This window comes from Pungitius pungitius, chromosome 14 (assembly GCF_949316345.1).
Source record: "Pungitius pungitius chromosome 14, fPunPun2.1, whole genome shotgun sequence".
Taxonomy (NCBI): domain Eukaryota; kingdom Metazoa; phylum Chordata; class Actinopteri; order Perciformes; family Gasterosteidae; genus Pungitius; species Pungitius pungitius.
Window position 1 is genome coordinate 7024083 of NC_084913.1, and position 13105 is coordinate 7037187.

Genomic DNA, 13105 nt, shown 5'->3' on the forward strand with positions numbered 1-13105 from the left:
TTATAGGCGCCGCAATTTAATAGCGCACACATCAAATGGACAACACCGTATTTACACAGCTGAGCTTGCTATAATACGATATGTCCGAGTTTAGTGCGTGTGTGTCTTTTCTCTGTGTTTTAGGGCTCCAAAGGGAGCCCGAGCTGAGCGTGTTTGGCTGCTTGCGTAAAGCCTACTTGACTACGTAGACTGAAGAGTCTTTCTTTTAACACAAGGGCATTGTGTGTTTGGAAAGCACGGCGGGGCAGTTAAACGTCTGAAGACGCGAAGCAAAAAGGTCAAAATGTTTATATTATTTTTGAAAAAGGGAGGCGCCGAGATCTCCTTTCCGCCCGATTGGTCGAACTTGACAGTGATTGACGTGCATCCATGGCAACATGGCAGCCAATCTGCCAAGTCCAATAGGAAATAATCGGAGGGGGTCTGACCCCCCCAACCCCCTCTTAAAAAATACATCTCGCCTCCGCTTTTAATTCTTTCGTACTTTCAATCCGAGCCTACCTTGAAAACTACATCGCGGCTCCGGCTTTACATTCCCCCGCACCTCCAAATTCCATTTTGCCTGCCAAGTTTGGCCAAGCCCGAGGATGCGGTAGGCCGCCCCCCACCCTCCCCGCCCCCGCCCCCCACCCCACGCAGCATCATTCCTCCTCCGCGGCGTTTGCTGTCTGCGTCCTCCACGGCCGGTCAGACGATTGGTTCGGCGCAAGTTTGGGATCGCCTCGTCTTGGACCGCCTCGGCGCACGGAGAGGCAGACGCAGGAGGACTCGAAACACGGAGGAGAGAGAGAGAGAGAAGAGAGAGAGGGGAGAAAGGAGGGGGAGAGGGAAAGGGAAACACGGGAGAAGCCTCCATGTTTCAGCTGCCCATCTTGAATTTCAGCCCCCAGCAGGTCGCCGGGGTCTGCGAGACTCTGGAGGAGAGCGGGGATGTCGAGCGCCTCGGCCGCTTCCTCTGGTCGCTGCCCGTCGCGCCGGCGGCCTGCGAGGTCCTCAACAAGAACGAGTCGGTGTTGAGGGCCCGGGCGGTCGTCGCCTTCCACACCGGCAATTTCCGTGAACTCTACCACATCCTGGAGAACCACAAGTTCACCAAAGAGTCGCACACGAAGCTGCAGGCGCTTTGGCTCGAAGCGCACTACCAAGAGGCGGAGAAGCTGCGGGGACGCCCGCTGGGGCCGGTGGACAAATACAGGGTGCGGAAGAAGTTCCCCCTACCGAGAACCATATGGGACGGAGAGCAGAAGACCCATTGCTTCAAGGAGAGAACCCGGCACTTGTTAAGAGAATGGTACTTACAGGATCCTTATCCAAATCCTAGTAAAAAGAGGGAGCTTGCACAGGCTACAGGACTTACACCCACACAAGTAGGAAACTGGTTCAAAAATCGCAGACAAAGAGACAGAGCAGCGGCTGCGAAGAACAGGTGAGCTATGCATGCTTCTCTTGTATGGTTTCTGAGGAAAGCTGCCACACAAAACAAAAACAAACCAAAAAATCATTGAAAGCGAGAAAAAAAGACACTTCGAACCCTATCTTGCGGATGCATTAAATAGTCGTACAGTTTAATATTGTGACGTACGCTAGTTGGAGCACACCACATATTATATGAATCTAAATATCGAATGTTGTTCTGTAATCATTCTATAATGTGTCTGATGTGACGTTATTTTTTAAGGGGATTCGAATGTAGATAATTGTCATGCCAGCAAAGGCAACTAAAACAAATGATTTTCCTAAATCATTTAGGATTATTGGAGGGAAACAAAACTCTGGATAGATTTGTTTTACTGTTTTTACTATGAATAAGATTAACACAATGCTGCAGAACACAATTTTGGCTAAAATGTAGAGTGAGCTAAATATTCACATGGCATTTTATTTTTATTTGATTGCACAGTAAGCCAAATAATGTATATATGATTTATAATGATAATCTAATATTTGCTTTTTATTTGTATAGATCAAATGCTAATTTACTTAAACATTTGTTGTCGATCTGTTAAAAGGCCTATTGCAGTGTGGGTCGAGGTCACAATGCTGTATCGGTTCTGTTTACCATCATGTTTCAGTTTATGTTGAATGTTATTAATCACTTACATTCACAAATGAGTTCATTGTGAAATGACACAGTTTGTAAATATATCACATTATCTTAGCCTTTTGAAAATACCCGATCTTGCCAGAAAAATAAGAGGCATGAAAGTGGTATTTGTTGGAAATATCCAATTGGCGTTACTTAATAAAATGTCATATCAAGTGATGGTAAAAAAAAAATGCTTATGATTTACAGACCCAGAATTGATACAATTTGGCTTACAAAAAAATAATAATCCTGCGTTCATGAAAAATAAAAACTATTCTTTTATTTTTAAAAATCTTCCTCATCTTTGTTTTACCATACGTTTTTCAGAAAATGCTCTAAATGAATATTGCTAATGTAGAGAATACATTGCACGCCAGACGTGTTTGTGTAATGTCGTCCTGTCTCGTGTCCTCTAGGCTCCAGCAGCAGGTCCTGTCCGGCGGCTCGGTTCGATCCCTGGCGGACGACGACGGCACCGTGGACCGCCTGGGGAACTCGTCCAGTCCGGAGGCCAGTCTGTCCAGCAAAGCCGCCGCCTCGGCCATCTCCATCACCTCCAGCGACAGTGAATGTGACATCTGACGGGCGGATCGACGGCGTTGATGAATTAAAGGGGGATGCCGAGTGAAAGACAATCCAATAAAACAAGTCCTAGTGCCTGCGTTGAGAAAAGGAACACACACACACACACACACACACACACACACATACGCGAGGACTGATATTTGACGGTTGCCAAAACACGAGGGGATTTGTGATCTGCGGCGGACTGCCCGTCCTTTTCCTTTTAGGCGTGCATTTTTTTTTGCGTTTTACCCACGTGTGGATAACTGAACTTAATATGGACAAAACCTGTTTGATGGACTAATAAACCAACGCCCCAAGATGAAAAGTAAAAAGGAGGAAAAAAATACAAAAAGAGGGGGGGGGGGGGGGGCGAAGGCATTCAAGCGCCTAACCTGCTGTTATCTGTGGGTATTTCATGTTGAAAAAGAACTGTGAGATTTTTACTTTACTTTCAAAGTTTTATAAATAATGTTTATTTGCCTATTTAAAAACGATCTGCTCTGTCTCTTCGAATTTCATATTCATTTGCTTGGTGTTTTTAATACTTACCTTGTACACAGGTGAACCTGTTGAGCATGCGCGCTTTAGTGAAAAATGTGTTTCAATAAAAGAAAAAAAGAGTAAAGATAACTTAATAAAATAATTGTTGATCAAGAGAGTATAACGTTTAGTCTTATTTTCTGTTTGGGGGGAAAAGGCAGTCGTGACTAATTGTTTTTAAATACAACACTTTATACAAAATCCTCTTCGATGTTTCCACGAAGAGAAAACTAAGTGAATTTAAGCCCTCGGTTCTTTATTCCCTGACACCTTTTTAGAGCGAGGCCTAATTGACCAACATGCTTTGCGTCGTGTAATGCAGGGTGACAGCGAGAGGTCACAGAAAGGCCGGCTCGCTAACCCGGATGATCTGCGAGAGAGATCATGGAGATCAAAACACAGCAGATTGCAGCGATGGGCCCCGTCCTTCCTGCGCGAGAGAAACGAGCTTCTTCGCTCTCTGCGAGTGTGGATTTCCACAAGATTTAGAAGGCCATCAAACGCATCACGTCAGTTTTATTATGACTATTATTATAATAGCTACTATGTGTAGAATTAAATGTGCTCATAGATCTGTTTGGACAAAACGGCTTATTTGTAACTTATGTTTTGTTTTGCCCTTTTAATTGACTGCACACTTGTTAAAGGGTCCTGATTTAATCTACAAATCCCAGCAGTGTTCTTCCAGTGGGATGGAGATATTCTGCTATAGTATTCAATAGGTTCAGTTTTGCCCCAGATCTACAGCATCCTTCCAAATTTAAATCTCTAATAATTATATTCCAGTTTGAAAACGACACATGCGCAGTATATTACAAAAAACGTTTCTATTTGACTACAAGGCTTTGAATCAAAACAAAGTCTCAATGTTGTGAGAAACGGAGCGAGCAAACTAAACCGGAAGTTAGAGTTGAGCTTTTTCAACTGATGTGATGGACACCTGGTTTCCTCTAATTTGCTATTAATTAGGCTACAGTAACTTCTGGGACAGACAAAAGCCTTTCAGCTTCAACCACACACAAGCTAAACGTGTATGGAGAGGAAACAAGTGAAGGGAAGTAAACGGTGTGTGTGGGGGGGACAGCATTCTTCTATTATTTTTATTTTTTGCTGCTCTTTCAAACCACCGGGAGCCAAATGGCTGAATATTTCCGTTTCTATTGAGGAGAAAGACGACCGGGGGACTAGATGAAAAAGTCTTTCTCGCAGTCAATGCGGTTGTCAAACTGGTCAGCGGTAATCAGTGCTAATGACGGGTCTGGGGTCCCCGCCCGGACAAAAGGGGCCCTGCTGCTGTTTTGTGAAGGGAAGCGACCGCGGGTCCCTCTCCAAAGAAAAGACTCCTGTGAGGGCGGTCTGGGGCACCGAAATCACAACTTCTCGCGTGCGTGTGTGTGTGTGTGTGTGTGTGTGTGCGTGTGTGTGTGTGTGTCTGTCTGCCTGTGTGCACGCGCTTGTGCTGGTGCGCGCTCCCTCGTTTGAGCTCATAGCTTGGCCTATTAAAAGGATTTAATTACCAGTTGATTGTTTTCTGGCTTGTAGTGGCCTATACTCGTATGCTTCAGTGAGTGATTCGAGGGTTGAACGTCGGCTCTCATCTGCCGGGTACCTTCTCCGCGTGGGCTTGTCTATTTACGCTGCGGAGTTAAGGGTTCTCAGTCGATATGAGGTCAGCTTGCACAGCACCTCTTTCAGCTTTGCTTGTGCTTTGCATGAATGGCGGACTGCTGCCTTGACTAAATACGTCTGTGTTTTTCTTCTTTTTTTTATTGAATATGTGGTTCAGTGTGCACACGCTGCTGTAGTTCTGCAGGATACATGACTGCACAGATATATAAGCCTATTTCTTTTTTTAAAAATACATTACCTTTTAATAAGATATTTTATTTCATCACAAAAAGTGTACCAGAATACATGTATTATATACTCGTAAAACCAGTTTTAGCCTACTTTTTAAATAATACTGATATCTCAATAATTATAATGTATTTTATTAAACGGAAACGGCTACGGAGCTGCTTTATTGACATATAACAAATACGAGTAAAACGAGTATAACAGATACAAACAAACAAGTAGGCATCATGCTAACGCAAACAAAGTAAATCACCTTAGGTAAAAACTACTCACTCACTGAGTGTTTTGTGTTAGTAACTTCAATCTGCACAGAGTGAGTGAAAAGACTATTTCAGATATCTGAATTGAATGGCACTTACAACTGCAGAACACCATATAAAAAAATCATCTTCTCCCAGAATAATGAGGTGATTTTACTGCAGATTATGGACGCAGCAGGTCCCGTGGAGGTTAAAACACCGGTAATGACAGACTTTGCACAAGTCAGGCGTCGAGCCACCGACGCAAGTTGTTGGAGCCGCCAACAATTGACGCACGAGGCGCGCACGTTTCCAGTCTGCAGGATTCGGTTGATGTTGTCTTGGTGTTTTTCTTTTTGTTACACAGAAACTAACTGCGCCACGTTTGATTTTTAGTCAGCCAGAGAGCAGGTGCTGGAGGCAGCGGGGGTTCTTCAGGTAACAGATTCTATCAAGGTCGTTCCTTCAAATGCTTTCCACATTTATTTCATCGTATGACTGCCAATTATCCCGTCGTGATTGGAAATGAATGGGATTCGTTTGTATATCCAACTAACAGCGGCAGGTTGGATACAAAGCAGATGGGCGAGAAGCTGCGGCGTAAACAAAACAATTAGCAACTCGGTAATCAACGTCAGCAACACGTGGCGCGTGCATTTCAGAAACACGGAGAGGGACATTTAACGGGGTGGGCTTTGCTGACGCACGTGAACCTATTTGGGGTTGTTGTTGTTTTTTTTGAAGCCACGATGTGCAAAGTGTCCTTGCGTTCGTCCTCGCAGTTTGGACAGGAGATATTTCGGTTTGCTCTGCAGCATATTGTAATAAATGTTCTCGTGTTTGTCCCGCTGAAGATAGACGTTTCAATGCCCCTATTCTTAGACATTTTGCCCCGTGGGACCCTATAAAACACTATAATCACTGGATAAGACCTGGCCGTCATTAGTCAGAATGTGCCATCAGATGGATCTGCAACATTAGCAGGCATACGAAGCAATGTAAATGATTTCGAAATGGGTTTTCTGCAGAATAAATGTCTAATTTTTGGTTTTGATGCCTCAGTTTTAAATAGGATCTTCCTTGTACGGCACAGTGCGGCAATTTTGCTTATTTTTTTTGGCCCCTGGATCCTTCCCCACGGCTAATAATACTATTAAACGTGGTAATAATAACACTACAATGATGAGGATAAAACACAGGCTAACATTGCTACTGTCACATTTCACCCTCTCAAATGCCTCCTGAAGTTGTCGAGGTCGCTCAGCAGGGGAAACTTGTCCTTTTCAGCAGTGCTTTTGTTCTCTGGCTCTTTCAAACCAAAACACTCTCCATCCCATCCGCACTTCAACAACTTATTTCTTCTCTTTTTTGTAACCCCCATTGCTTGTTTACAAGGTTAAGTCTGAGCTCAAGGCGTGATATTAGAAAATAAATGAGAAAAAAAAAAGAAACACCAAAATGAAACTTGCCATCAAAATAGTTTATTCCGAGGACAAAAGAAATACAATACATGTGTTTTTTTTCTTCCCGTCAGCCATAAATTTATATCAAAATATCCATTTGAAACCCGCTCTTTCCCTGCCCTTGGAAATACAGCTATTTCGTGCACCTCGTCGTAGCACGGCCGATATTTTAGTCCCATCAGAAATTTTTTCTTCTCAAGGAATACAAAGCTCATCTCATGTGTGGGGTGTGTGGGGCGATAGCTGCGTCGTCTCCAAAGAGGAGAGCGCGGGCACGTGGCGCCCCCTGGTGTCCGCGAGTCTCACTTGGATCCGCATGAAGGATTCTTCAAGTTTGTGAAGCTCCCTTAAATCATTGAACCAGAAACCATCTAACATGAAGTCAGATATTAGATCCTGGAAACTGTTATACTGAAAACCGAAACAAAACATGATCCTGTTGCTCACACACATCTAAAGAAACAACATATTATAACATATTTCAGTAATACTCTCAGTAAATGATATCTTCCTTTGATGACCCTCATGAAACAAACAAGTACTCCAAGATCTATTCATCCCTGGTGGCTGTCCAGGCTCCAGAGAAAGCTGAAATCAAATGATGACCATGCTCCAAGGAAGATTAGATTCATATGAAGGGTCAGTGAAGACTTTCAGTAGACAGAACACATTCAGTATTTTTCATCTATAAACCCGGATCAGTACAACGTCATTGATGTGTCTTTCGTTTCAGTCAGTCTGAACCGAGTTCTCGGAGCAATTTAAAGATAACACAATTATTTCAAAGACAAAATCCTGTCGTAGTATTTTACAGTGTGATGAAACTCACGTGTGATTAAAAACACATTCAAAGCTGTATGTTTATTTACATGCAAATACATTCAAATGGTTAAATTATGTTAAAAATGATTATCGGGCCTTACAATCATGTGTAACAACAAATAGAAATACCTCGGTAACAACATTTAAAACGTATATTTTCTTTAGCGTCATACTTTTTGGTATAGATGGTGTGCTGTGGCTTACTTCAAAGACTTACATACACTGTAGGGCAACGCATTGATCGGATTGAACCCTCGACTGGAGTTCACATTGGCTACTACCGTCCCTCCAGTTGTACCTCTGCGACACCTCTGCAAATCCGTCCGTCAATAGACCCTTTTTCATTTTGCTTTAAAGCCACGTCCAGGCTCCGATTTAATCGATTCATCGCTCCGAACCCCGGAAAATAGCACTTTGTCAGCAGATACAATGCAGACAATGTGAGGCAATTATGTGAAGTCAGCAGCGTTCACATCATCGGGCCGCTCTGCCCACACAAAGAGGACTAATGTCAGCCTGGATCCTCCGCCTAGCAGCCGGAGCTGCAAGGAGCCTTTGTTTTCACAGGCAGTGGTGACTGAATGAGAGATGAAGGTGTGATCCAGTCTGGTTTGTGGGGACACGAGAGCTAAGACGAGGCGGCCTTCCAGAGGTCAGGTGACCTGCAGCAGGTCAAGGACTGCGCCGATCCCACGGACAGGAGACTGTTAGAGCAAGTCAATGTAGATACTAGAGTTGGAGGAAAACACAGGGGTTTTTTTTGGGCTAGCAGGTATTTGAAGTTATTTGAGCTCCGATAACGCGCCAGAAACCCGAATGTGCCACCCAGGGAACCTGTCCCGCTGGGACCCTGAGACGGCTGGTTTGACCACATGGTGTGATAATTTACTATTGTACAATCATACACATATATATATATATATATATATATATAATATACAGTATATATCACAAGAAGATAAAAGACATTAGACATCATTAGAGAATTTTTTGCTGTGAATTTGTCTGAGGTCAGCGAGTGGATTACAGTATTTAACCACTAGATGGAGACGGTAACTAAAGAGAGGCACTTCCTCTAGAAGCGGTGATTATATTTGATCCAGATTTAAGTTGAGAATCTGAACCTGCTTTTTTTTGGTGGCTTCCATCAGCGTTCATTTCCATTAACTGAGAGACTAAATTGCTGACTAAACATATTAACTATTGATGTGGATTTACATTAAAAAATACACTATTGTACCTTTCCAAAGTAAAACCACCAAAAAATACATTTTCAACATTCAATGCCTATCTATTGCCTAGTTAGATAAGCACTGTGACACATTTTTGATCTAAGATATATTATTATCAACAATTTCTATGAATATTATTTAGGCCTATGCAATTGTGTAAGACACGTTGTCTTTTATACGTTTATTTAATTCAAGATGACAGTTGGCTCTGTGCAGTGTCTGGTTCTGTAATACTGATGATTGACCACGTGATGGTGGACAAGATCCACAGTGAAAAAATACGGTTTGACAGCAGGTTTCACACACGTCTTTCACATTTAATTATTGCAAACACCTATATTTCCAACATTTTTTAATGACTACGTTTATCAACGAAATAAAAAATCAACTCTAACTCGAACGGAATATGGTTTGAGGACATGCGTTTTCCTTTTAATTAAAGACTACTTAACCTATATTAGGGATAACATTAAAAAACAGTTTACCACTTTCTTTTCATTTTTGACCGTACCTTCATACAAACTACAGGTACACCACAGCTACCTTTGGATGAGTAAATGAGCGGCCAGTACCACTGGATGGAAGGTGTGAACGTACATTCTTAAGACAGTGTTGAGGAAGGGCAAGGGCACCAGTTGGGATTTTTAAGGGGTCTATATTTAAACTCTGTGGTCTCCAGTTTCTGCAGCTGTCGCCAAGTTTAAGTTCAGCACCTTGAGCCTTTCTCACTCATGCTCCTGAGTTATAGTCATAAACTCGACAAACCTTGTGACGGAGAGCATGAAGCAGAGACACTGTCCTTCTTCAGGCGTCTCCTGGAGCTTTAGAAAGTCCAAAAGGTCCAAGTACCACTGGACTGCAGTACCTGCGTAATTATCCACTTACCCTTATCTCACACGCTCTACTTCTAAAATGCTGGACATGCATTTCTATTGTTTGAGGGATCTTAGTTTCCCCCATTTTACCCCCCTAAAATTATATGATCGATAATTCAGAAATAACACTTATTTATGGTTTTGTTTTCCCCCCAACTGAGTTATCTCCTACTCATTTGGTAGAACAGGAACTTACAAGCCCCCACTGTTTCTAATGTAGTGTAACAGACTATGACGTAACACACTGGTTACAACCACCTTGGGCTCATGTCACATACGTTCCAGATTGGGTTAAATCCGGCCCACTGGCAGCATTAGATATTAAATAAAAACAGCTGGGTGAGTAAATGTCTTTGTAACTTTCCAGGAGCTTGAATAATATACACAAACTAATCAGAACCCAAATATTTACAGGGGATGAATGTAATATTCATCATGCTTTCTCACAACCGCTAGCAAAAAGCTCCTCATTGCTGGTTCAAAATGAATAGGACGACACTGTAATTGCTTACTATATAAAACCAGCTCCCTTTTGTACGTACCATGAAATACTGTTGTACCTAAGGAGTAATTCTGTGTTGACTGTAATCTGCACGTGTCAGTATTGCAACACAGCATATTTAGGACGGACCAGGATCCCTATAGAAATAGGGTATTCAAAGTTTTAGTGTTTTTATTCATATTTTGCCTCATATGGTAGTTACATTTCGTGTCTGTTTATACTGTAATGTTTGGCTCCTTAACATTAAATTCTGTGAGAAAAGCAACACAAAAGATTTGAGAAACTCAACCTTTTTTTCAGATTTCTGCCAAAGTAACAGAAAAATACATTTCAAATAACTTTTTTCTGTTTTAAAAAAAGACATCTTGTAAATATTATTCAGTACTCTTTCAGTTAAGCATTTTTATACTTGACCACAACTGTTTAATATTTTTGTACTTTTCACAGTATCCTTGTGAGGTGGTTTGAAACCTACATTCTTCAATTCAAGTCCTCAAGTCGAATCTGTGTGCTGAATGGAAATGTAAAATCTTGAATAAATATCTAATCTAATAACGGATCTGCTTCGTCTCCCCAGGTCTGTCTGCAGGCAGCAGCAGTCCGACTGAAGACATGCAGGCGGAAGATGATGAAAAGGCTTCCTCTTTTCTGCTTCTAATTTGATGGCTGAGTGGATTTTACACAAATGTTTTTCCAACTCTTCCAAAATGAAGACTCGATAAAGACATTTCAGACTTTCTGTCGGAGCCAGATGACAACTCTTCTGTGAGTAATTACAGCTGCCACATGTGATCAACGTGTTTCTCACATAGGACAAAGATCCTACTAATTTAGCGCTCCGCCCTGTACTTTGTAAGTAGTGAAACAATCATTCATCCTTCAGGCCGACTGGATGGATGGATGGATGTATACATAGACACAGAGAGACAGATGCACGGGCACCCTCCCTGCCTAATAACAGAGCTTAGCTGGCATGCCGGAGCCGGTGGCACGTTGGTGCAGTGGTAACTCAGAGAGAGCCTGGTAATTACCACCGGCCCGCCGACACCATGCTGCAAATGCACCGGTCAGCCCCCGAGAGGACCGGCGGAGCGCTTCCGCCGATCAGCCGTGGCACACAAGCCATCGCAGGGCAGGAAGTGCTCTCACCAAACAGCAGCCATATTGCTTTATTGATACAAACCTGAATGTGGTGGAGCGGTCGGAATGGGTCTTTTTTCTCGGGCCGATCTTTGTCTCTTTCTGCCCCGCGTCATGGATTCACTCGACTTGGCCGTAAGTACTGAATGAGGAGCCATGAAGGCGCTCTCTCTCTCTCTCTCTCTCTCTCTCTCTCTCTCTCTCAGGAGAGGCCCGCAGGAAAACATACTGCAGGGCCGGAATGGGAAGTTTATTTTGCTTGGTGCATGAATATCTGTGGGACGTGGGGCTCTGTGCAAGAGGACTGCAGGAGCACTCCAGTTTCATCCCTGCAGCGCCCTCCTCCTCCTCCTCCTCCTCCTCCTCCTCCTCCTCCTCTTTCCCCATCTGAGTGAATAATAATTTCAGTTCATCCCCTACTGCATCCTAATAGTTCCTAATCCCTCACTCATCTTAATTTCATGCTTTCTCTTCTCTCCTCGCCCTGTGTGCTTCCCTCCCAGTTCTTCTTCTATCATCTGCATGCTAAAATGGGCCCAGCAGCAGCTTTTCTCCGGGCCTTTGTCCCTGCTCAGGGAGACGTTTGGCACACAGAGGATCGTGTTACAACTTTCATTTCCTGAATATTTTTCCTTTTTTTTTTTTTTTCTGTGGAAACCAAGAAGGGTATTTTATCCTTCTGCTCCGCAGCGTGAAGATGAAGGGCGAGGGGAGCGAGATGGCAGCTCAGATTCGGGCTGCTGTCACTCCAACCTCGGCGAACAAATAAAGTCGAAGCTGCACGTAGCTTCGGGGCGCTGGTGGAGCGTCGCTGCGGTGTGGTTTGGGCACAGCGGGGGGTGTGGATCGTTTGTGTGAAGTAGAAGGGGGGGGGGGCTAGGTTACTTGAGCTATTTGTGAGCCCCAGGATAGGTGAGTGGATGCCCTTTGGGAGTGTGAGGTATATTTCATTATCCCATATCCCGTACCACTTCCACTTGTTGTGTCTGCCCCCCCCCACCCCCCCAAAAGCCCCTAGAGCCCGGAGCAATGATGTGTCTGCTTGTTTATTCCCGGGGGATCTTTCTTGGATGGATAATCGAAGCAGAATGACCAGCATATTGATCCAATGAGGAATTGCCCATTAAACTGATAACCTTCAAAACAGCTGTTTTATGTTCAGTAACAAATATCTGGATACAATAGATGAAATGAAAATGAATGAAGCTATACTGATGATTACTTAACGTTGATAAATTAACTGACATTATTCTATGATTTATTTTATTGTCCACATTATGAAAAAGAGCTTTCTTTCAACAATGGAGGACTTTCCATCCCTGCCTCTGAAGTCTTAAATCTTTAAAAGCAACTCGCAGGAAAAAACAGTTGTTTTTTTTATACATCTATGCTCTGTAGTTATTTATGCTACTGAAACCGAGTTAAATTGTGTATTTGTTAGAGACCACTTGGTTTCTGCCATCAGTGCAGTGTTTGTGGGACTAACTGAGACTTGTGAATGGGATCAATCATTGTCGGTTATTGTCATTTCATGGGATTTATTGAGAAAAAGTCATATCAGCAGGCGTCTGCTTTAAGTTAGAGTTAAGAGTTTTCTGTCTTTTTTTGCTTGTGCTCTTTATTATCGGATTTAGATATAAATGGAAAATAAAACTTTCTAGTTTCTAAAAAGTAAATCAGTAACTTACAACCTGATTATATTTGAAATTCACTTCACTATTTACACCTATAATAAACTATAAATACTTAAATCTATGTTGGGCATTTACAACTCTGTTTACA

General features: G+C 42.8%; 1 protein-coding gene across 1 annotated transcript; it reads left to right on the forward strand.

The window, feature by feature from the left end:
- The first annotated feature begins 673 nt into the window (after window positions 1-673).
- Window positions 674-3364, forward strand: six6a (SIX homeobox 6a). The gene is made up of 2 exons (XM_037487238.2): window positions 674-1426; window positions 2503-3364. The coding sequence occupies exons 1-2, from the start codon at window positions 855-857 to the stop codon at window positions 2666-2668; spliced, it is 738 nt and encodes a 245-aa protein (XP_037343135.1). The 5' UTR covers window positions 674-854; the 3' UTR covers window positions 2669-3364.
- The last annotated feature ends 9741 nt before the right edge of the window (window positions 3365-13105 follow it).

Coding starts and splice junctions, on each gene's coding strand:
- six6a (XM_037487238.2), top strand. CDS start 855: ATGTTTCAGCTGCCCATCTTGAATTTCAGCCCCCAGCAGGTCGCCGGG. Junction 1,427..2,502: donor GCAGCGGCTGCGAAGAACAG/GTGAGCTATGCA, acceptor CGTGTCCTCTAG/GCTCCAGCAGCAGGTCCTGT.